Source organism: Trichomycterus rosablanca, chromosome 22 (genome assembly GCF_030014385.1).
Source record: "Trichomycterus rosablanca isolate fTriRos1 chromosome 22, fTriRos1.hap1, whole genome shotgun sequence".
Lineage (NCBI taxonomy): Eukaryota > Metazoa > Chordata > Actinopteri > Siluriformes > Trichomycteridae > Trichomycterus > Trichomycterus rosablanca.
The window spans coordinates 17,909,276-17,934,728 of NC_086009.1; the positions used below are offsets into that span (position 1 = coordinate 17,909,276).

At 38.6% G+C, this 25,453-nt stretch overlaps 1 protein-coding gene across 1 annotated transcript; it reads left to right on the plus strand.

The window, feature by feature from the left end:
• The first annotated feature begins 426 nt into the window (after window positions 1-426).
• On the plus strand, window positions 427-24,097 carry usp7 (ubiquitin specific peptidase 7 (herpes virus-associated)). The gene is made up of 31 exons (XM_063018426.1): window positions 427-1,256; window positions 8,302-8,406; window positions 8,991-9,189; window positions 9,938-10,076; window positions 10,648-10,736; window positions 10,849-10,957; window positions 11,092-11,222; window positions 11,611-11,665; window positions 12,188-12,268; window positions 12,357-12,447; window positions 13,013-13,095; window positions 13,186-13,295; window positions 13,997-14,153; window positions 14,557-14,701; window positions 14,854-14,984; window positions 15,102-15,236; window positions 15,737-15,838; window positions 15,973-16,078; window positions 16,980-17,072; window positions 17,182-17,249; window positions 17,359-17,459; window positions 18,413-18,566; window positions 18,849-18,916; window positions 19,222-19,330; window positions 19,896-19,973; window positions 20,678-20,778; window positions 20,932-21,031; window positions 21,125-21,244; window positions 21,764-21,835; window positions 22,428-22,518; window positions 22,689-24,097. The coding sequence occupies exons 1-31, from the start codon at window positions 1,181-1,183 to the stop codon at window positions 22,793-22,795; spliced, it is 3,306 nt and encodes a 1,101-aa protein (XP_062874496.1). The 5' UTR covers window positions 427-1,180; the 3' UTR covers window positions 22,796-24,097.
• The last annotated feature ends 1,356 nt before the right edge of the window (window positions 24,098-25,453 follow it).

Genomic DNA, 25,453 nt, shown 5'->3' on the forward strand with positions numbered 1-25,453 from the left:
CAATTTTAATAAAGTCAATTAATTAAATTTACCCCACACTCAGATTTATTCTCATTGTTCAATTACTGTAAATCAAAGAACCTAATTTTTATAGAACCGACCTTCAGTCATACAGCCTTACAGCCTAATCTCTACTGGCTGTGATACGGCAATCGACTCTTTTAGAATCGAATCCCAGCCCCTGGGCCTGAAGAGTTCATAGCCAATACTGACTGGCTGGATTTAAAGAATCGAATCGACATTCAGTATGAAAGCCGTCGGAGTCGACACACAACGTTTAACTGGTTTGAATAGGTATTCGACTCTTTTCGATTCGAATCCCTGCCTCGCAGCCGCAGAGTCGACTGCCGATGTTGACCAGTTAAAAATGAAGAACCGACTCTTTAGGAATCGACTTCTAGCCCTTGTGTTTAGATCTGTGCGGATGTGACATTTCAGAGAGGAGCGCGACCGCCATTTTGAGTGCTCAAACTGCATGCACATCAGGAACCAACGGGAGAGATAGAGTGAGAGGTATCCCGGCCGTGATCGGGCAAAAATAATCCCGAGTTTAATTGAGAACATGCGACTTGGTGTTAAACTGCAGCTTTATGATTGTGTGTGCTTGTTGTGTTAAAAGGTGGAGAGAGAAGCTCGGGCGGGTTTTTTTCTCAGTGTGAACTTCTAACTTAATGCGGTTTTCTAATAAGAATCTGGTTTGAATGGATAGCTTCTTTCTCCGCTCTTCCCTTAGAGAGGGACAATCGGAGGAACACACGGACTGGAAACACTGCGAGGAAAGTTGTATGTAAACAGGAGCAATCGCTTCTTTTTTTTTCCTACAAACACTTGTTTACGTTTAAACAGTCTATTTGTTTCCCCTCGGCTTGCTTAGTTCATCAGGCCTCTGATTATTTCTAGCCTGAGATCATTAAAGCACACCCGGCCGCACCAAGGCGCCGAGATTGGGCGAATAGCGAGCAAATACGTGCGCGTTTCTCTGCCCGCTCCCCCGCCGGCCTCCCTACCTCAATCCCTACCCCAGTCCCCGGCGCAGCCACCAGGAAAGGCCCGGCAACCCAGGCTTGACCCGTGTAGCCCAGATACGCCTCCTGATCCGCGCCCCCCGGCTCTCCGGAGCCTTCTGCCCCCTGAACCGATCCTAGACGAGCAACACGAAGACGTTTCAGCGACAGCAGACATGAACCATCATCACACTCAGCAGCAGAAAGCCGGCGAGCAGCAGCTTAGCGAGCCCGAGGATATGGAGATGGAAGGTAATGACTTGCGACGCTAAAGCTAACACACACAGACTCGCTTGCAAGTGTCCCCTGTTTTCTTGTTCGTGTATCTTAAAATGCTCATTATTTGCATTATGCTGCGCTAATTGTTTAAGTCACCGGGTCGTGTGTTTTGATCCCGTTTGCAACGCGTACTATCTTTCTTTGTAGTGCTCCACAATATGGATTAGCAAATGGCTGCGTACTTTTCTCGCATACTACGAAGTACGATAGCTAGCCATTAGCATGCTAACTGTTTATTAGCCACTTTGTCGTACCGAATAGCTAGCAAGCGTTAGCAAAACACCGAATTTTGACACAGTATAACGAAGCTTGTTTTTATTAGTTGTGGCTTACTTATCAGAATAATTAAACAAATAAATTAAACACATGCATACTAACTGTATACTGAGCGAAATATATTTTATTTGACTTTGGTCGTTTTTGGCATGTTAGCCTCAGGTACCTCGGCTGCGTCTCAAACCCGCATACTAGCGTACTAGGTAGAAATTCTCTCTCTGTAGAACCACATGGTTGCGAAGTATTTTGGCATACTATTTAGTACAGAAAGTATGTGAATTAGGACGGATCCACTAGCTAACGCTACAACACACTCGATATATTTCGATTTTTTTTTTTACTAGTGAGTAAATCTTGTTAAATTCTTAGTAAGGCTGCTGACAAGAGCGCACGTTTACAATCCAGTCAAGTGTTGGATTAAGAGATATCTATTTAATTGACAGTTTTAATTACTAGAATTAAACTAGTCTTCCATAACGGCACCATGGCTGCATTTCAAACCGCATGCTACCGAAACAATTAGTATAAGTAGTCGAATTAATGTGCATATATCAAATCATTCGTATTCTTTGATATTCTAAAATATTAAGACTGTTAAGTTATGACTTAAAATCATGCTCGAAGCTATTAGACATATACTTCATGTTTAAACAGCTATTCAGTTTGTTTGTTTATTAGGATTTTAACGTCATGTTTTACACTTGGTTGCATTCATGTCAGGAACGGTAGTTACTCGTTACACAAGATTCATCAGTTCACAAGGTTATATCCAACACAGTCTTGGACAATTTAGTGTCTCCAATTTACCTTATTTGCACGTCTTTGGACTGTGGGAGGAAACCGGAGCACCCGGAGGAAACCCACGCAGATACGGGGAGAACGTGCAAACTCCACACAGAAAGGACCCGGACCGCCCCACCTGGGGATCGAACCCAGGACCTTCTCGCTGTGAGGCGACAGTGCTGCCCTCTTAGCCACCGTGCCGCCCCAGCTATTCAGTCAATTATTAGAGATTATTATTATGTCAGTGCATACTATCAGTTCAATTCTGTGTTGACAGAAATATGTTTATTGCCACTTTTTGACCAAATCACTGATCATAAGTCACCTTTGTGCTTTCTACTCGTTTATCAAAAGTAACTGCCTGGCATGAGACTCCCTACTAGATTTCAGTTGTGGCAAACCAACTAAATAAGACTATATTATTTATAATATATAAAATAAAGAATACTGTCATGTCACGTTATGTTTAAATCGACTTCGTGTTGATGAAATTATGCTTTGAGCTATGCAATACATTATCTGAATTATTTATTTAGATACTTTGTCATGTCTGAAGGTGTCACTCGGATTGAGTGGCGAAACGTATCTCTACAACAAACTTGTGTCCAGATGAACTGATTCAACTTTGTGGATTTGTGTACCTGGATTATTGAGCATGCATCAACATATTTTGTCATGTGTTTTGACCACATTGGCTATGCATGCTTTTATTTCAATCCTATGTTTATACTAAAGTCATTCTTCTTTACTTTAAAGCTTGTATTTGCAAGCTATATATTATATAAAAAAAAAATTCTAACATGTGGACCCATGAACTAGTATTAAAACATAGTATGAGGCCAATTGTGGTGTTCTTATCTAATGCATTATTCAGTATGGTAGAACACTGGTTTAAGATGCAGTAATGGTAATTTAAGTACAGATGAGAAGACCTATGTGGTGGCACACTATTTTGACATGTTTTATATGGTATGATGGGATTCAGGATGTACTCAATAGCAATAAAAGTGATGCTAATGTTTACATTTTACTTGCATGCATTAGAATCTGTGTTGGTCTATTTGCTCTTACGAAGAGTGTCATTCTGGCCCTGTATAAACTATATACTTGTTCTGAGGTTGTAGCTAAATAGTGGACAATGCATGGTAATGACTATTTAATGCACTACAGTCATGTTACTGCCAATTAGTTAAGTGTATTATTAGATCATTAATTTGTTTCCTCTTTAATTACACATGTACCGTATCATTTATTTGGTCACAGTTTCCAGCCAAGTGAGATTAATGCATGATATGTATGCAGTGTAATGTGTAGTTTGTTAGCATGCTGTAAAAGTAGAACATTGGCCTATTAATAATAATCACACTGTATACTACGTAATGCCTTTGAGCCGGCTTCATCCTTGAATGAATTTATATTGTGCTGACAGCTACCTGTTATTCACTTTATTGTGTTGGTATATTAGAGCTCTAGCCGTATTGTTACTATTTTAAGGAGAGGAATGCAAACAAATGTGAACTAAATTAAAATTGTACATGATTTAGGGCCTGATTTCAGTTGCTGCCACACAAACATATTATAATAGTAAAATAATATGCAAAAACATCTACTTCATCTAAGGTCTTAAAAGAGTTTGGTCACAGATTTGGACTCTTGCTAGCACACTGTTACTTTAGTGCTAGTTCAGAGTTTATTTAAATAGCACAATTTCACATTGGGGGGGGGGGGGGGGGGGGGGCAGCTTTTTAAAACTAAAATCAGTATTTCAGTAAAAGCAATGTTAGTTTCAGTTTTCAGTCCATGTGAAAATGATAAGGAGGGAGAATTGAACTGTGCCAGAAAGATATTTATTTAACCCTAGTTTCCCTTTTTTAAACATGCCTATAAAGCATATATTTACTTCCAACTTTACACATCTGATTTAGTTTAATTGAAAATTAAAATTTGAACTGGAGAGCACAGGCTCTATACGATGGTGACCCCAACCATGCCTAAAAGTTAAATGACGGTATAGAATATTGTAAATCTGTTGTTGTATGTATATTTTTGATCCAGGACATTTTCATAAAGCCTGCAATATATTCATGAAAGAACTTTTTAATGCACAGAAAAAGATCATTTGCAGAATTAAGAATCCTATGACTGTCATGGCATCCATGTCCTGTATAAGTGGATGCACATTTGAGTTTAACTGAATTCATGGTAGTTTCACTAGGTCCATTGCCCCTTACTAATCACCATTGTTTACTCTCTTCTGTATATGTTTGAACGAACACAGCTTGTACATTAGCCCATATGTTTAATGATTTTGCAACAAGTAAATAAATTAGTAATTTAATATGGAAAATATTTGCACTGTAAAAAAAATGTAGAAAAGTGATATCATTGTTTCTGTACCAAGCTTTATTCTCACTAATTAATCTGTAACAAATAAACCATTGAGCAGAAATTTTTATTCAAAGTGACTTACATATGTAACTGAATACAATGTGAGCAGTTAAGTGATACGGGCCTTGCTCAGGGGGCCAACAGTGGTGGGACTTGAACCAGTTACTAGTGGTACTTAATTGTGTCTCGACTTCTCACAGGTTTTTATTAATGGCATTAAGCAGACACATTTATCCAAAGCGACTTACACTTCTGACTAAATATAATGCAAGCCAGAGAGGGTTAAGGGCCTGGCTCAGGGACCCAAAACCTAACACTGACCCATCAAGCACTAACTAGCTTATTCTAATACAGTGATTCTTAAGTTTAGTTCACTGGTTGCATTATACAGACACGATGGCTTCATTGCGTTAATACGTGACTTAATCGTGCGCTAGTGAAGTGAACCTGGTGCTGCTACCTCAGACACACGGTGGCGTTTTTATTCCAACATGGTGACTCTATAGCGCTTGTTTTCTAAGCAGTGTTTTCCCCACCTGTTTTCCTTCAAATCCCGCCTCACCATTTGGATTGGTTCGCTCTATCTGGTTTTCAGTGCCACGATTGGCTGATACAGCATACGCACAGCGTGACTGCGCGAGAGGGCGGGCTATTTGCCAATCGTCGCATAGGAGGCGGGGTTTCCAGAAAACCGGTGGGAAGACAGCTCGTTTTGCAATGATGAATTGGAGCGAGGCCCGTTTTGCGTTTGTTTGTTTGTTTTTTATAGAAGACACAGCAAGGCCGAATGTCAGTGATGAGTGATTGCAGTCTAGGGTTTTATTTCATATTCTGTCGCTGTTACTCAGAGCTGGTGTTGGAGAAAAATGCACGGAAAAACAGATCGATTAGCGGGTGAGATGCTGTTAGCTTCATCTAATGCGAGTCATGGCGGAGGGGGGGTGTAATGGAGAGGATCAAGTCTCCATTGCACCACCGACATCGTGCCTACATGATGCCGATGATGTCTCTTTTTATAAGCGGATTAGAGGCTGTAAGCGGCGCTGGTTGTTTTAGGTCAGATGAATGAAAGTGATGCGCACTAGCATCCCAGCCAGCTGTTAATGAACTGGCTGCGGACTCGCCATGTTTACTGCTTAATATTTAGCACACTCAGTTTCCTTTACTGTTTATTAGATTCGTTTGTTGTATTTCGCTACAGCGTTTGTATGGTAGTGTGAAAATGTGCTTTTTATTGCAGTGGTGCTCTTGCTTCTGTAGGGCTTGATGGCGTGACGTCACGCCCTGGCTGGTTGCCATATGCCCAGCATCCATGAGTGCTTTTACATACACATAAAAATAGACAACTGCAAAGAAAACTAACAATGACAGTGCTCTGTTTACTGGGGTTACATAAACATTAGTAATCTGAATGTCTGAAACCGTCGCATTGTGTGTAGTGTCAGTTTTTAATGACATATTCTAAATAAGCAGTAATAAAACCTTTTCAAAGTTATAATGCTTTGGGGCGCTCGGGTGGTGCAGTGGTGAAAACATGCCAACCCACTGGTGCTGAGACCTCAAGCTCTACACAGACACATAATTGGCTGTGTCTGTGGTGAGGGGGACAGCGGCTAAAACGGGGTTCCTCTTTGCTCAAGCAATTATGACCTCTGCTGACTGGTCCGGGTGTCTGCGCAAGGGGTGGCTGATCATGAATAAGCAGTGCTGTGCTCCGTGAGACACCGCTCCTGGCAGCTGAAAAGTCAGTCCGGGGTGGGTGGGATGGCAGTGATGAGAGAGAGACAAGATCCAAGTGGATATGACTTGGTTGGGTAAAAAAATGAGGGAGGATAGAATATAAAATGCATAATTAAATGCAGAAAGGTAGGAAATCTACCTCTAAATCTATTTGTGTATTTTTAATATGATCTTTTCGTTGCTCTGAGTTTAGTCTGATACTGATTTTCTTGTGCAACTCGCACTGTTTGCCCAGTCTGAAGTATTATTGATTGTTTATGTATTTATCTGTACTTTCCAGTTTAACCCAAGCATAATTGCACTGGGTAACTTTAAATAATGTATTGCCCCTGGTTCCTGGTCAACTGTCACTGTGTTGCCAACTAGTGTAAATGTACGAAACCAGGTCAAGACCACCTCTAACAATTCGTTTTGAGTTATTTTGGTCCACTGTCAATTATGTTCATAGCATTTTAGCTGAGCTAAATAAACCTCATCAAGCCATGAAATGCCAATTGTGCACTTGAATATTCTGTTTCTGAGATCTGACTGATGGAACTGACGCTGTTGTCCACTTTAAATCAGTCAATTGTTGCAGCGAGAAACACCTAACAATACCCATGTAGAGTTCAAAGATATTTTTATTAGGGCTGTCGTTAATCGCATTAATTAACGCGATTAACGCGTTAAAATTTTAATCGCGATTAAAAAAATTAATCAAGATTAAAATGTTTAATCTAACTATTTTTATTTGGCATATACATGTGTGTCTCTGTGGTAATTAACTGTATTTCAGATGAATTAGGATGTAAAGCGCATGAACTGTCCGATGATAAACTACTTTTAGCGGTTTTCACTTTTTTTACGTGTTGATGAAAAGATGAATAAAATCACGCGATCTCTGTAACGAGTATTTTCATTGGCTGCTAGAGCTGTCCATCAAAACCGTGTAGCTCCGCCTCCTCCCCCTCCGGTAAGAAGTGAAACTGTGTGATGTTTCATCTCTACAGTTTATTCAGGTTATTCTATCACATGGTTATAAACATGATTTATATTTGTGATGTTTGTAGTTTTCTAAGAACACATTCGTATCTGATATTTATATGGACTAAGCGTTTACATGGACTGTTTTAATTAACACCTTTTTTATATAGCTACAGTCAATTACTTATAGATAATGTCTGCTAACTTGACTGTTTCAGGTGTTTAAATGGTAATTTAGAACAGTATTTCCCAGTATTCTTTCTGCACAAACACAGTATTAAAGGGTTTTCTTAATAGAGCTATGAAATAATCATATCTGTGTGTTGATGCTTTATTGATGCCTTATATTAGATCAAAACATTATGGTTGGTGCACCTGTTTTCAGTGTCAGGGTCATGAACAGGAAAAGATCCTCACTTTTGTCAGATAATGTGCTTTCTACAATGAATTTAGATTTAATAATTTTATCATATTTTATGAATGTTTTATTGGTAAACACGTTCTTGCAATAACAATGTGCATAACTGTTCAAATTTTGCTTAATTATTAGTTTGCGATTAATTGAGATGAATACATATATATTTAGGGCTGTCACACGATTAAAAATTTTAATCGAGATTAATTTTGTTCTTTAATCGCGATTAATCTCGATTAAAAATTTTAATCGTGTGACCGCCCTAATTTTTATAGTTTCATTTTCTGTTCTGTTCATTTTTTGTCTGCACAGTTGACTCGTCAGCACGTCAACAAATGTTATTTTGATAATCGTACTACAAACAAGGTTTATATGAAAGTGCAATCAGTACAGTTCAGGAAATTTTCTGTCATTCAACACAGCTGATTTTTTTGTTCTTTGTGTTTTGTTCAGCTGGGGACACAGATGATCCCCCAAGAATTCCCCCAAATCCAGTCATCAACGGGAATGTGGCAATGGCAGACGGACACAACAATACAGAGGAAGACATGGAGGATGGTGAGTAACCAAACTCGATTTTAAACTAAATGGGTTTTATTATGGCATCACTTGATTTGTTTTGGAGTCCATTGCTTAGCCTCTTGTCAGTGTGCTCTCAATATAGGTACCAAGCCCTGATTTAAAAACAAGGAGGGTTGCGTCGAGAAGTAGCATACGGCATTTAAAAAAAAATCTTGGTCAGGGTTTCACTAGACAACACAAGGCAGGAATACCCTGGACAGTCCAGTGATACCCTGCCAATCTATGGCAGGGCTGTGGCCACCCCTACAGACACAGCCAATCAAGTGTGTGTAGATACCCCTTTACAAGGCCTGAAAATTGCTATAAACTAACCTGACTAATTTAAGAATTTTGATTACGAATGGCCCGAATTCTCTCTATTGGTTTAACCAGGTACTAGGGGTTAAAAATAAATATATAAATAATGTTAACAATTAAAATTTTTCCCCTTGAAGGTTAGGCCAAATTCATACTGCCCTCTAATATTAAAGCTCCAAAAAATTTTTCCTGGGCATTCTAATCATACAAATGTACTCTAACACCCCTATAACTCTACCAATTTCTTTGTGTTTTGTACACAGATACAAGCTGGCGTTCCGAGGCCACCTTCCGCTTTGTGGTGGAGCGTTTCAGCAGGCTGAGCGAGTCTGTTCTCAGCCCGTCGTGTTTCGTGAGGAACCTGCCATGGAAGATAATGGTCATGCCACGTTTCTACCCAGACAGGCCTCACCAGAAGAGTGTGGGTTTCTTCTTGCAGTGCAACGCTGAGTCCGACTCCACGTAAGTCATCACGGCTTTGAAGAGCCTTCTGCTTGTTCCTTGCGGTGCATTTTAGTTGTCCAGTTTTAATTTCTACATGACTTGGTAATTGACACTCAGCCCACTTCAGTTTAGATATGGAGTAACAATGGCCTGGTATTTAAACAATGCATGGTCAAGAATTACCAGGTGCATGCTATACATAACCAAAAATAAAAACAGGTTTGATGTTAGTCTGCCTGAAACTAATGGACCAAAGGACAGGTGCCACTAGTCTTTAGGTAGCTCATAGCAGACTGATGTTTCCTGATTAATCATGTGACTGAACCGGAAACGCTGCATAAGTGTTCATGACTGGCACACACATGTTCTAAGACACTTGTGAAACTTTTATAATTCAGTGGGGCTTTTTAGTTCCTTTTTGTAAACTGTAATAGTTTAGTGAAATCTGGCCACAAAAATATGAAGTAAATAGTTATGTAAAAATGTATAGCATAATACTTAATTAATGAATATGTATGTGGCAATCTACATGTTTTGGGCCCAGCTGCAGTTTTATGGTGCTCTCATTCCCTTTCCACTGCCGTGCTCTTTGAACGTGCTTCTGTGAGAATACGGTCAACACATACACAGCATAGGGCATAACATTATACAGAATAGCTCCAGAATTTTTGGGGCTAAACTGGAAAACTTGCTGAACTTAAAACTTGCATATGATAAGGCCTTTGTGATTCAGTGTTTTTTCCTTTTGTCCTCTCGTTGGTCTTAGATCATGGTCTTGCCATGCTCAAGCCATGCTGAAAATCATCAACTACAAAGATGACGAGAAGTCGTTTAGCCGGCGCATCAGTCACCTGTTCTTCCACAAGGAAAATGATTGGGGTTTCTCCAACTTCATGTCATGGAGCGTAAGTATCAGTGGAGCATCAGTCAGCAGTTCTGTGGCGAGATGGCATGATACCAAATGTTTAAAATATCGGTTTTCTTTACCAGTTCATTGCCATGGCAGAAGCTAAAATGCCCTTAGACTTTTATCTATAAGCTATGATCAGATGCGCTCTGGTGGCGCAGCAGTTAAATACACCAGTCCTGGGATTGTGGTTCGAACCTCAGCTGTGTTATCAGCCAGTCGAGTATCTGCAAAGACATGATTGGCTATGTGTGAAGAGGAGGGGTGGATGGGATGGCATAAACCCTGTGATGGATTGGATTATTTCTGCCTTGCTCCCAGTGTCTCCCAGTGAAACCAGGCCTGCCACGTCCCTGAAAAATCAGCGGATTAGTCTCAGAATATAACGTAAACAAACAGTTTCAATCTGGTGGAGAAAATTACTGGAAAATAATTGATCAGTAAACATTCTGATCAGCACAAATAATTGGCCCCTGTTAGTCTTGACTCTTGCTTTTCTTAACTGCTTGTTAGTAATTGCTTTGGTGTTTAATTTATCTACATACCACTTTGTGTATTTGTTCTTTCAGGATGTGACTGACCCAGAAAGGGGCTTTGTAGAGGATGACAAGGTCACGTTTGAGGTTTATGTCCAGGCTGACGCTCCTCATGGTGTAGCGTAAGTAGATTAGTTATTTCAACGTTTATATTGTTGATGTTTATTGGATTTAGTTGTTTTTGTTTTATGCAGTTTTTACTTTAAGGCTTATGTTGTTTTTTGGTGCTTACAGATGGGATTCAAAGAAACATACAGGATATGTAGGATTAAAGAACCAAGGAGCTACATGTTACATGAACAGCTTACTTCAAACACTTTTCTTTACCAACCAGCTCCGGAGGGTAAGACATGAATGATTCTGCTGCTTTAGTGCATTTATATGTATTCAACTTGTTTTAGCGTTGTAAAATGCTCTTCAGAATGTTATGTCTGTCTCTCAGTTTTGTCTCAGTTTTAAATTTTGCTTTCTTATAAGGCGGTCTATATGATGCCCACTGAAGGAGATGACTCCTCCAAAAGTGTTCCCCTTGCTCTTCAAAGGGTTTTCTATGAACTGCAGCATAGCGATAAGCCTGTCGGGACAAAGAAACTGACCAAGTCTTTTGGGTATGATGCCTTATTTCCATTTTTAGTCCTATTGTTACAAAACACTGCTTTAATTAGGTCGATTTAAGAACTCAAGTCGAGGGCATCACCAGTCATCTACCAGTTAGTGTTTTTTTTTCTTCTTTTTTTTCCAGTTCTAATAAATGTGGAATATTTTTATATATTTGTTTGATTTTACTTAGCCGGTTTATAGTCTGTAAAGTCTTGCTGCCTTTTAGTTTTTAGTTACAGAACACTGTAACTTTGCATAATGAAAGTCTCTCACGATCAAATTGTTAGCGGTAAAATGTAAATACTCATTTAAATATTTAAAGTATTATTGGTAAAATCATGATGATCCCTAAATAATTTCTGTGTATTACATTAACGCATTTATGTTTTTGCTTAGGTGGGAGACGTTGGACAGTTTCATGCAGCATGATGTCCAGGAACTTTGCAGAGTGGTGAGTTTCAAGGCAAAGGGATCAATGCCCCAGTCATACTGACCACGTTACAGCACTGCGGCACATCAAAAATAATTCATTTCTAATGGCACGTAGCATCAGATCCAGCCGCATTATGTTGCAGAAGTAGTGGAGGGGTTGCTGCTTTTTGCACATGCGGTTGACACTGTCAACATTTGTGCTTTTTGAAGATTTATCTGTATGATAAATCCTCAAAGCATCAAAGTATTAAACAGAAAATTTTGCCTAGCTAGTAAATCGTTAGTAAAGAGCAGATATTCACAACCTTGTCTGAAGTCGAAACTCACTTAATCACTAGTGGGGTGGGGTGGGGGGGTGTACTGGTAAAGGGTCGAGTTCTCCTGAGTGCACGTCTGGAGATCACTAGAGGCTGTTTGGTTCAAAATCCCTGGTGCAAGTCAAAACTTACTTACCTACCAATCGTCAAGACAGATATTTAATCCAAATTATTGCTGTTATATCTGGGTAGAAACTAGAAACTAAGCTTTGTCTTCATTTAAGCTTCTGGATAACGTTGAGAACAAGATGAAGGGGACCTGTGTGGAGGGCACCATTCCCAAACTCTTCAGAGGAAAGATGGTGGTAAGTTGGCTGAGCCTTGTAGTTTTGTTTTGCCCTTTTATTATTTATTTGGTTGGATTAACAACCAAGCACCATGTTTTGTTTGCAGTCGTACATCCAGTGCAAGCACGTAGATTATAGATCTGAGCGAATAGAGGATTACTACGACATCCAGCTCAGCATAAAAGGAAAGAAAAACAGTAAGTAGTCCATCAGTCATGACTTCTGTCTGCAAATTTTTTTTTTGGGGGGAGGTAAATGCACAACACACACAAAACAGTTTGCTTCACCTAAATCAAGAGATGATTGAGTGCTTAAAAGTGCTGCATCAGGTCAGCTTGCTGAGCAATAGCAGAGCGTCTATGCTGAGTTAACATTTTAACAGTTTGAACAAACACCTAATCCATTCTAGAGAAAGCTACATTAAATTACTTCATAAAAATGAAGAGATGCTGTTTACAGTCAGTCAGGAGGCTTTAATTAATGGTCTGTGTTTGACTATCTTCTGGTGTAAAGTTAGCTTAGTTTGCTTTGTGCAAACAAGTGAAACTCTTGGGTAGTGGCTTTTTAAAAAGATTTTTTACTTATATTAGCTTCCATGCACAAGCAAATCAACAAACAGTTTGACTGTCTGGAGTAAAAAAGAATTTATGTAAATTTTATCACCGTATTATTTATCATTGTTTCTAAATTGCTTTCTGTGCCTAAAATGAACACATGTTCTAACAAGGTTACTGTATCTGTGCTTGTCTCTATGCTTTACAGTATTTGAGTCATTTAAAGATTATGTGGCTGTGGAGCAGCTCGATGGGGATAATAAGTATGATGCGGGGGAGCATGGTCTACAGGTGAAACTCAGTGACTCATTATTAAAACGCCACCTACACACACGTTGTCAGCACACTTCAGCATCCTCTTGCTTTCATTTTTTATTTCAGGAAGCTGAGAAAGGAGTGAAGTTCCTGACCTTCCCTCCTATACTGCACCTACAGCTCATGAGGTTTATGTACGATCCACAGACCGACCAAAACATTAAGATCAACGACAGGTAAAATCATTTAACCAACACAGAAAAGAGGATGTCTTATTTGTGTTGCACAGAAAAAAAATTCACCATGACACTAATTATTTGACGCTTGGCTTGGATAACAAACTGGATGGATTTTGGCCTAGGGTTTTAATTACTAATGCTATGCATTATTTACATTTAAAGCTTAGTTAGCTGTTTTGCATCAGCATTCAGCATCTTGGTGTGACTTGCTGCTTTACCTTGAATAGATCTTAAAACTCTGTGTAGATCTATTGGAAAGTGCAGTCCCTTTCACACTGTTAGTGTGTTAATGCTGAACACAACTGCAGCTCAAATGAAAGAATAATGCCAGTTAATAACAAGTCTAAGAGCTAAAACAGAGGCCCACTTTTATAGCTAACGGCAGACAGGCGAACATCAGTTTATACAATTTCTACCCTCTCCTGATCTCATTACCTCTTAAACATCCCTTGCTTATAGTACTTCATTTGATACAGCTGTTGTTGCACAGGCCTCTGCTTGGAATCAACCATGCAGTGATACCATTGCTTGTATGGGTGCTGTTAAACTTAGCTTTAATCACTAAATAGTCATTTGGCTCAATCCTTCTTTCATAGTTTTTCTGCATCACACTGAGAGCAAGGTTTTCCGCTGTTGCTCTCATGATGATAAAAGTTGATTGGTGTTTTGTGTCATAAATGCTTAACTTTATATTTCAGGTTTGAATTTCCTGATCAGTTACCACTGGATGAATTTCTTCAGAAGCCGGATGTAAAGGACCCCGCTAACTACATCCTGCATGCAGTTTTGGTCCACAGTGGAGACAACCACGGTGGCCACTATGTCGTCTATCTTAATCCTAAAGGAGACGGCAAAGTGAGTGTCACGGAACCAATAGTGAGGACCATTTTCCTTATTTTTGGGGTTGAATTTTTGGTGCATGGTGAATAATAACAATTGTGCTTTTAAATGGGATTTTAAACTTTGAACATGTATTTTTATTATATGACTTGATTGCTGTGTATTTAGACAGTGCTTGCACAATGTCTAACATCCAACCTTTAGGCAAAACCACAAAATTTGGCAATATGTTAATTTTATTTTTATGCATTTTCCCCAGTCTGTTTCCATCACCTTCACATTTTCTCTCTACTTATGTCCAACTCTTTTTACATGAGTTTTCTGGAACTGATAGTTACTCATTTGAAACGCATCTGGAAATGTGTATTGTGTTAAACACAGTATAGTGAGACGGATTTTTCTTTTTTCTTATCATTAGTGGTGTAAGTTTGACGACGATGTTGTTTCCCGATGCACTAAAGAGGAGGCCATCGAGCACAACTACGGAGGTCACGATGACGACCTCTCTGTGCGTCACTGCACTAATGCCTACATGTTGGTCTACATCCGAGAGTCCAAGCTGAGTAAGTGAGACTGATTTTGACAAACAGGAATGATGAGCCATATTTTCTACAGTAGAAGGTTACAACTTTCTCTGTATGTTAGACCTGCTTTACTGCTTATATAAACCTTCTTATCTGGAGTTTTAATGTGTATAAATATTGGTTGTGTGTAGGTGAGGTCTTGCAGCCAGTCACAGACATTGACATCCCCCAGCAGCTGGTGGAGAGGCTGCAGGAAGAGAAGCGGGTGGAGGCGCAAAAGAGAAAGGAACGTCAGGAGGCCCACCTCTACATGCAAGTACAGGTGAGGAGCTGCATTACATTTCCGATTCTAATACATCGTCTTTGCTGACCCTGAAGTCTCAGAAGCCATAAGATCAGCAATAATAAAGTCTGTGTTTCCTTTAATCTTTGTTTTAAGATGGTGACAGAGGACCAGTTTTGCGGGCACCAGGGCAACGACATGTACGACGAAGAGAAAGTGAAGTACACAGTGTTTAAGGTGCTGAAGAGCTCCACTCTGGCTGAATTTGTGCAGAACCTTTCTCAAACCATGGTAAGCTATACATGCATTGTTCTAAAGGCCACAATTAACTTATATTACTTATATTAAGCTAAATTATTTTTGAAATTTGTGCTGTGTTCAGATGCTGGTGCTACTTCTGTGTCTGTATGTTGGCTGTTAGGATTGATCAAAATATTGATAGTTTGGCTGGATTAGGACATTTGCTAGTTCATTTAGTTTATTTTGCACCTAAAGAAAATTTTATGAGTAGTATTGGTTATTGAAAATGACTAATGGTTAATTTCAATGTTAAAAAGCACAATGAAACTGGCTCCAAGAGTTCATAGTTGATGCATCTCTAATGTTTTATTGATTTTATTCAAGAAACAGCATTTTCTATGCTCTGAAAGTACCATTCAGGCCTCTGAACTTGAAATGCAGCATTTTTTTTCTGTGTAGTTTAGCACAGAGGTCAAACGACTTCCACTCATTTGTTTAAGTAATTGGTTCTTAAGTCTAAGTTAACTAAAGATAACTGTCATTTTCTGCAGGGCTTCCCGCAGGACCAAATGCGACTGTGGCCCATGCAAGCCAGGAGCAATGGCACCAAGAGGCCAGCCATGCTGGACTACGAGGCTGACTGCAACAAGTCTGTAAGTAAACAGCACTAAGGGTGAATCATTAGGCGCTATGCGGGTCTTGTACTGCCACATTTACGCTTAAAGCAAGATGGTGTAGTTTTTAGGTTGTACTGGTGATTAAAACGATCTTCTGTTCTGCTAAATAGATGATCGACTTGAGCGACAACGAAAATCCGTGGACAATATTTCTGGAAACTGTTGATCCAGAAATGGCCGCCAGTGGAGCAACATTGCCCAAGTTTGACAAAGACCGTAAGTGTGACAGCTTATTAATTAGACATAATTATCTTATTCTTATCTTACTTTTGTGAAAAGGCTACTGCTCTGTCGGTCAAAAGCCACATTTATACAGGATCTAATTATAGTGATTATATATAGTTCTGTTTGAACTGCTAAATCTGGTTACATCCATCCATTGTTTGGTTATGAAAGAGAACTACAGCTCTGCTATACAATAGAGGAATTACCTAGTTAACCTTTAAATCTGTGCTTTTTAGATCAGTGCTGTTAGAGGTTTTAAATACAATTCCAACAGCTAAAACTGTTCACTGAATTAAAAGCGAATCTGACACCTTGGATATCACATAATTGAACTGTAGAGAAAGCTGGTTTTGTGCTAAATGTTACCCACAATTTTACCACACTATTTGTGTTGTACCACCCAAGTGGTAAGACGAACTTCCTTTGTCTGTCCAAGTCTCTTGCAGTCTTCAAAAGACAATAAAAACCCACCTCTTTACTAAGCACGTAAGCTGAGAACTAACATGCACGTTCTAACACTGATTTATTTCTTATTTCCTAAAAAATAATAATATTTTTTGTTCTAACAGGATTTCAGCAGATTTATATATTTGGACTGTTGTCTATTTAAACTAGAGTAGGGAAATGTTCACTGTGGAAGCACTTCTTTAAGTCGCTCTGAATAAGACTGTCTACTAAATGCCATAAATGTAATTTATTGACCCTGTTACACTAATTTTGCCCCCCTTTGGGATTGTTCACAGCTTCATTCCATAATTCGGCCAGGGTTGTCCATACTTTTGGATCAGACTTTATTAAACCGCCTGAATATATTAAATAATGTTTAAAAATCTGTCTTAAATTTTATTTCTTTACTTTTCTGTAATACTTGCTGTGCTTAAATCTCTTTCAGACGATGTCATGTTGTTCTTGAAGATGTATGATCCCAAAACCAGAAGCTTAAATTATTGTGGACATATCTACACACCTATATCCTGTAAAATACGTAAGTATTGTGATAGTTTTTCTAGGTTTTTGTTTTTAATGGCCAGTTTGAGTTCAATTGGTGCATTAATTTTAAAACGACTGAAAGACTTTTTCTTTCTTGTGATCAGGAGACTTGCTGCCCGTTATGTGTGAAAGAGCAGGGTTTCAGCAGGGTACTAGTCTTATCCTCTATGAGGCAAGTTTCCTACGATTTCTTCTTCATTAGTCACTCATTAAATCTGTGACTAATCTATTTGTGGTTGATAAATTAACACCTGCTGTTTGATTCATTTCACTCGCTGTAGGAAGTTAAACCGAATTTAACGGAGCGGATACAGGACTACGATGTCTCCCTGGACAAAGCTCTGGATGAGCTCATGGACGGAGACATAATCGTGTTCCAAAAGTGCGGGTGCTTTTTTTTTTTTTCTGCTTTCACACTTAAACTCTTTTCCCTAAATAGGGTGTTTGTCTTCTTAGGTCTTTGCCCTAAATGGCATTTTAGGAATTTAAAGCTTTAATAAGTATTTAGAACTGTAGCCAAAACAACAGACTTCTGTTGTCATGTGATTTCGTTAATAATGCAAATAAGTGTATTTTAAAATTTAATATAAGATTTAGGCTAGAGACTTGTTTTAAACAGCATTGAAACGTAGCTTTGTGCTTTATAGGGTGATCAGGGGTGTTTAAACTTGGCTGTGACTACATTATATATACACTGTATAGACAAAAGTATTTGGACACCCTATTAAATTGAATTGAATTAATGTGTTTTAGCCACAGCAATTAGTAACAGGTGTTATAAATCGATTATGGTAAGAAATGATATGCTTTTTACTTTGTAGCAACAGTTTAGGGAAGGCCCTTCCCTGCGCCAGCATTACTTGTGTCCCTGTGCACAAAGTAAGGTCCATACAGATATGAATCTTGGATTAAACAAACTCTTAACCTTAGCCCTACCGAACAGCTTTGGAATGAACTTGAACATTGGGCTTTTCTGACCAAGATCAGTGTCCAGACATCTCTGGACTGAATGAGCACAAATTCCCACAGAAGAGTGGCTGCTGTTATAGCTAAAATATCTTAGAGGTCCTTCTATTTGTATTTAAAATAGGATGTCCAACAAGTTCATGGCAAGGTGTCCAAACACTTTTGGTAATATAGTGTGTATATATGTACTTCTGATTAATAATTTGCCACATTTAAGAATGTTAGTTTTGTATTAGTGTTTCTTTTCACTACAGCTTTGTGGATTAACTTTCAACATATCGTAACAAGCAGTGTTCGTGTTCGCTCGTGAATATCTGCGGACACCCTGGCAAGAGGTCAGCTAATTATTCTTTGTCATTTTTATATTAGGGATGACCCAGAAAATGACGCCAGTGAGTTGCCCACAGCGAAAGACTACTTTAGAGACCTGTACCACCGTGTGGACGTCATCTTCTGTGACAAAACCATCCACAACGACCCAGGCTTCGTTGTCACACTATCGAACCGAATGAACTACTTCCAGGTTGGTTTTCAGAAAGAGGACCGTAAAACAGTGTGTAGTGATTTTTTTTTATTGAGGTATAAGGAATCGGCGTGAACAGTGTAAAATCTCCACAGCAGTTCAGTCTCAGCAGTCAGACTGGTACATGCTTGCTACTTGTGAATTTCCTGATTGTAGAAATTGTGCTGCTGATTAAATAATCTTGACAGCTGACATGACAGCTCTTATTTTTACACACCAGTTAGGTTATTCTGCCAATTAAGATCACTGCTGATTATTACATCTGTATTATTTTATTTCTAGGTTGCAAAGACTGTTGCACAGAGATTAAACACAGACCCCATGCTCCTACAGTTCTTTAAGTCCCAGGGGTAAGTGTGCTTATTTCTCATTATTATTTTTTCTCAAATTCTCTTTTATAGTCAGTTCTTATTTGAATTTTTAGGGTTTTGTAATAACTAAGAAGTGATCAGAATCACTCATCTTTTGATCTTTTTTCATCTATTACCATAAGACTTATGCTTCTCATAATAATATTACTGCATCAGCGATGGGCAGAACTAATACGTCAGCCTTGTCGTACAATTCTGCTGATTCTGAACACAAGTCTAAACATGCGTTAACATCATTTGGGTGCTTAACAAAGGTAACTTGGTTATGTTACGTTCTTTGGCAGGTACAGAGACGGCCCAGGCAACCCACTCAGACACAACTACGAGGGGACTCTCCGAGACCTACTGCAGTTCTTTAAACCCCGACAGCCCAAGAAGCTGTACTACCAGCAGGTAAGATGCCAGAGGTGACAGTATTTATGCTTTTAAATACACCAGTACAGGAGTTCTGGTCTGACAGAAAATGAAAATAACACTTTAATACCACGTCAAACTGCTAAATGTCATGTATTTCTGCTCTGCCAGAAAATGTTCTTTGACGGTGCAATAGAGAAAACATGTCTGGATAACTAAAACCCAAAAATCAATTGATTGGTTTTATTGTATCACCAACAAAAAGCATTGAATTGAGTTTCAACAGTTATTTGTAAACTGTGCAGATGATTTTATATTTGTGTGGAACCATTTAGAAGGACCACCAATTAAAATGTTCTGTAAGGACCCGAATATGTGTTTTTAACCTTTGGTTTACTCAGAACATTAAGGCTTCTTTATTCGATATGTTGGGTTAAGTATGTAGATACGTGGATATAATCAATCTTAGTACTCAAGTTAGGAGCTCCAGTCAGTCCAGCGTGCCATGCTTAGCTCGGTGATCTGGGCTTTTTATGGGAACTTGAGGCCTCCTGTGCGACTGCAGATCCTCTGATTAATTCATGTCCTTTCTCACTTGTCACAGCTCAAGATGAAGATCACAGACTTTGAAAACAGAAGGAGTTTCAAGTCCATATGGCTCAACAGTCAGTTTCGAGAGGAGGTAAAAAATATTAAGATTTTACTTTTTTAACCTTGTTTTGTTAGATTCTTTGTTGAAATTGTTCTGCTAACGTGTGTTGAGTGGCTTCGAGATACTGGTTGCACCTTACCTGGTATATTTAGCTGTAATGGGCTCTGCTAGTTCTCCACTTTGTCTTGTAAAAATGTAATTGACAATGTTGAAAGTTCTGCTCTTTTTTTGTTCATGTTACTGTTCTACATTACTGCCACTGTCTAAAGTGTGTTTATGCTTATCGGTCAACAGTCAGCCTATGACAGTCGGTTATTGGTTAAAGGAATCTGGCAAAATTTGCGTCTCTTATTTATACCGTATCTAGTTGATTAGCTTACATTGATTAACCTGCATTAATTTCTGTGAAGTTTTTTTGCAAGAATGCTCTGATTGCAATTTCCTTTCGGGGATCAGTCTGTTACAGCAGCACATCACAAACATCACACAAAAACATGTTTATGAAGTGCAAGGAAATAAAATAATTAAATGTAGTATAGTAAAATAAATATACAAAGACAGTAACAGGAGCTGCTGTAACAGCTTTTTTTTTAATTAACGATTTAATGCTGGTGGAGAGTCCATACTACAGTAGTCCTTGCAGTGTAGAAATATGGTGCAGGATAAACTGTATCTTAGTTCTTTAACTTAGTTTGTTGGTTCTAACTCCTTTCTGCATCATTTCTTCCTAACAGGAGATCACATTATACCCAGACAAGCACGGCTGTGTCCGAGACCTGCTTGAAGAATGTAAAAAGGCTGTGGAGCTCTCCGACAAAGGATCCGAAAAGCTCAGGTTAGGCAGCTGAAATGTTATGCATTTTTTTAAAAGAAGCATATAATTGGCTGCACTATTGAAGGGTTTCTGATTACTTTTTCACTTAAATAAATAAACACCCCATTAAAGAACTAAGTACATGTTTATTTATGTCTCGTCTTCCCTTCACAGGCTGTTAGAAATTGTTAGCTACAAAATTATTGGGGTTCACCAGGAGGACGAGCTGCTAGAATGTTTATCTCCTGCAGCAAGTCGAACGTTCAGAATAGAGGTGAGATTGTCTGCACCTCTCGTCAGAATGTGCTTTACTGTGGGCTGTGTTTCAAATGCAGTGCTTATGTAGATATTCTTTTCTCTCCATTAGGAAATTCCTCTTGACCAGGTCGACCTGGATAAGGATAATGAGATGCTCATTCCAGTTGCACATTTCCATAAGGAGGTCTTTGGAACATTCGGAATTCCATTTTTGCTGAAAATCCGTCAGGTTGGTTTTGTATGAGTTTGTATGTGGTGGTTTTTTTATTATTTATTTTTTTTATTATTAATAACATTGATTTTTCTGTACAACAGGGTAGTGTGCAGTATCGAATAACTCGTGTGGCCATTTATTTAGTGAATGCCAGATTGCCAGCTGTCAAAACTGTACATAATGGGAAGTTTGTTTGATGCGTCATTTGAAAGCGTATCACTTAATTCAGCGGGCATGTAGAGACGAGCTGGCTTGCTACATAAGCTCATGTTTTACTGCCTTTATTTACCAATTTTCCAATTTAAAAGGAAATCGTGTCTTATTGCTATGTTGTGCTATGGTACAAAGACTTGATCTCTGACTCGCATGGGATGTCTAATAATCTTGTTGAGAGCTTTTAGAACAATAGAAAAGCCCTTAAGATTATTGAAAGGTCTTATGAAAAAGACATGGCATTGCAGCTGTGGTATGATGTGATGACGACATCTATGATTAGCAGTATATTATGCTTACCTGTTGCTGTGCTGTTTTTAGGGTGAACCCTTCAGAGAGGTGATGAAGAGAATCCAGAGCATGTTGGACATCCAGGAGAAAGAGTTTGAGAAGGTAAACACAGTCTCGGTGAAAACAATAACGATAAATGAAAAAGTATATTTTAAGTCATTTCCAATTACTTGTCCCTATCGGGGCCTGGGATGGCAATATTCAACTGCAGACAGGAGGAACCCCTGCCTACAGACACGGCCTGTTGTGTCTGTTGGAACCCCTGGCTGGTTGATAGCACAGTTATGATTCAAGCTATGATTTTAGCAGTGGTGGGCAAGAGCAGTTTCCACTTGCACCTTTTTAAATTAACAGTATACTTAACCACTTCAAGGTACCATTTTGTTTTCTGTATAGAATATGTTCATTAAGTTTTATTTAGAAAGTTAAAGGAACAACAAAACGTTTGCAGAAGGCTGTCTGCTGCTTTGCATCTAGCTATAGAAAGTTTGAATTAAGTGACTGGTATTCTTTGAAGTCTAAGAATATATGTATGCCTTAATTGTTAAAATAAAATACTTTTGCTTGTTTATTCTGGTTTAAACATAATTTGAAGAAAATAAACAATTACTGCGTATTCATCATTTCCTTCATGCCTAATGAAAGCTACAGGAAGGGTGTATGGCTTGTATAATTTGGATGTCATGCTTTACAGTTCAAATTTGCTATTGTGATGATGGGACGGCATCAGTACATCAATGAGGAAGACTACGAAGTGAACCTTAAGGACTTTGAGCCACAGCCAGGTGCGTGTTTTAGCTAAACGTTACTGAATCACTGTGTGGATGCTCGAATTATTAAAATAATAAACTCCCCTGCTTCACAAACAAGTGTGTTAATACAGTGAACAGGACTGTTTTACTGCTGTTATTTCTTTGTGTGATAATTAATGTAATGCATGCGTTTTCATCCACAGGAAACATGTCCCACCCAAGACCCTGGTTAGGGCTCGACCACTTCAACAAGGCTCCAAAGCGAGGGCGCTACACGTACCTGGAGAAGGCCATTAAAATCCACAACTGATGCGCTCTCCACCTTAACTGACACTTACTAAAGACTTTAACCAGACGTTGTGTGTGTGTGTGTGCACCACTTCTTACCACCTGCCGTGCGGCAACACAAGCCCACGTATGAAGTCTTCAGCAACCCGGAGTTCCTGCTCATTCTTGTTTTTTTGCTATAGAAGCTTTTTTGATTCGACTGCCAGTTTTGTCAAAGAATACAATTTTATCAGATGGGGGAACAGTACAAACTTCTAGACAGGGTTTCTTTTCAGTTTTGGTTTCGTTTTCATTTTAATTTCGGTTTTAAAGTATTGTTACGGCAAGACCGCTGCTGTGTGGTGCAGGGAAGAAAGATAGGAACGTATGTGGCCATTTGCAAAAACAATAAATAAAAGGATATTAAGCGTATTCCTTTAACCAAAAAAAATCCTTAGATGGCTGAAGCTTGCTGGTTACCTGTAAGCGATTTAATTTTTCTTGTCCCTTAGCACGAGTAGTTGATTCTTCTTCTTTTTCTTCTTGTTTACACAATTCTCTCACTTAGCTCAGTTGAAAAAATCAGTTGTTACGTTAACATACCTTGTAAGATGAAATAAAGATCCACATCAACCGTTATAAAACAAAAGTGAAATGAAATGAATCGTCTGTACTTCATCTTGCACGTTGGCACTTAGTATCAAAGGTTTTACATTTCTCCACATGGGTAAATGTAAACTTTTGGATGTGTTCTGGCCCTCGCGTGTTCCCTCTTGCTCGCACCCGCTCTCCTTCCACTTTTCTTTGTTCCTGTTGTTTTTTTGGAGTTTTTTTGCAATGGGATTGGAGAGTATGTTGCTCCATGTCTGCCCTACATTAGCAGGATGCTGCAAACTTTTGCTAACTGGTTCAAGTTGTAGAGAAACCAGCATTAAAAAAAAAAAAAAAAAAAAAAAAAACCCAATATATTTTGTTTTTTTCTGTCCTTTTTTTCCTAAGCACAGTAGGGGGTGTGTGCTCCTCAGTGCGTAGTTGGCTCTGTAAAGGCAACATTTGAAAATTGTATATTTAAAAAGGAATGGACATGTACAATTAAAGACACACTTTTGTTGGGTACAGATCAATTCAGATGTTCATATTCATTGTGTGTAGTTTTATTTTCGAGACCGTTTTACTCCCTCCCCTTTACTACTTGTGACCGTTTAAGTGCAGACCTGCAGATCACAGCTCCTGATTTGGATATTTTCTCCAGTCTAATTCCTCCGTGTAGCAGCAGTGTACAACAACTATTCCTGTATATTGCCTTTTTGCTGAAAATGTATGTTGAATAAAATTTTCTATAAAAGCTCTTGCAACTATTAATGAAAGATTCTTCTAAACTGGCTGACGGCAAGTTTACTAATCCCAAGAGTTCATTTTACATGTCGTTAACCCTAAATTTATCTAAATGAATCCTACACTTGCTGTTTTGTTAAAAAAAAAAAAATAGTATTTAGTCACAAAAATACAGAATGAGGCGCCAATTTTATTTTTAAATTTAGTATAAGACTGGGTGCTTCAGTGGACAGGCATGGAAACTGAAGTCTGAATCAGTTGATTTTGATGTTTTGGTCCCATAATTGATCTGATGGCTTTAAAAAATTAAAACATCAATTTGTTTGAATTTGTGGACACCCGTCATAATTATTGCACAGTCGCTTTAGGCTAACCCATTGCATTCTAAACAGCTGTATAAAATCTTATGTAAAAATTAAATTCTTCCACTTTTACAGCAAGGGTTTGGGAAAGGCCAGGTCTGCAGGAACTCTGAACTGGATGAACTCGAGTGCTTTTCCATCCAAACACCACACTTTAATAAAAGTCCTTTGAAATGTGTTTTGACTGGAGCATGATTCACATTAACAGATCTTTCTTGTGAGAACCAGACTTTAGCAGGTCACTGGTACAACCCACATCTCCAAGCTCATCTCATTAACTGGAGCACCTGTGTTCAAAACAGAACTTTCATGATCCCAATCAGGGAGACCTGTTGCTGCTCAGTTTCATGTTTACTCTGCCTCCAGCACAAGTGATTATACCTGTGAGCTAATCGTCAAGTTTGAGGTGAGACAGACTTGTTACATTGATCCTGTAGCTCCAGTGTAAAATACATCAAACAGATTAATTTTGTGGATAATTGTGTACTGGTTAAGATACACACACTGCTAGAATTGATGCCTCCACTATTACAGATCAACTGTTTTGACTGGCTGGATCTGTATCTTTAGTGATCAGCACAGTCAAACATCTCAGCTATTACGACTTATATTTTACCAACGTATTTTAAATCTAACTTTTCCCCTTATAGGTTATGATGATGGTAAAATAACTGACTTTAGTCAAACTCCCTCCAAAAATAGCTGCTACAGTGTTAATGCTATGACAGTTGTGTTAAATTTGCATTTGACTTCTTTGTTTTCATGCAGCCTTTATATTTTATAAAATTTTACATAAAATCACGTTTACAAATTGGTACATAGTCTTAGAAACTTATAATACCAATTTAAAATGTAAACCTGCAATTAAAATACCTGCTGTATTTTAGTATACATAGTGCCTTTAATGGCATGGTAATATGATGATAAGTATTTCATAATAATATAAATCTGACCAGCGTTAGACATTTGGCTTTACCATTTGAACAACAGTATGGATTTATTAT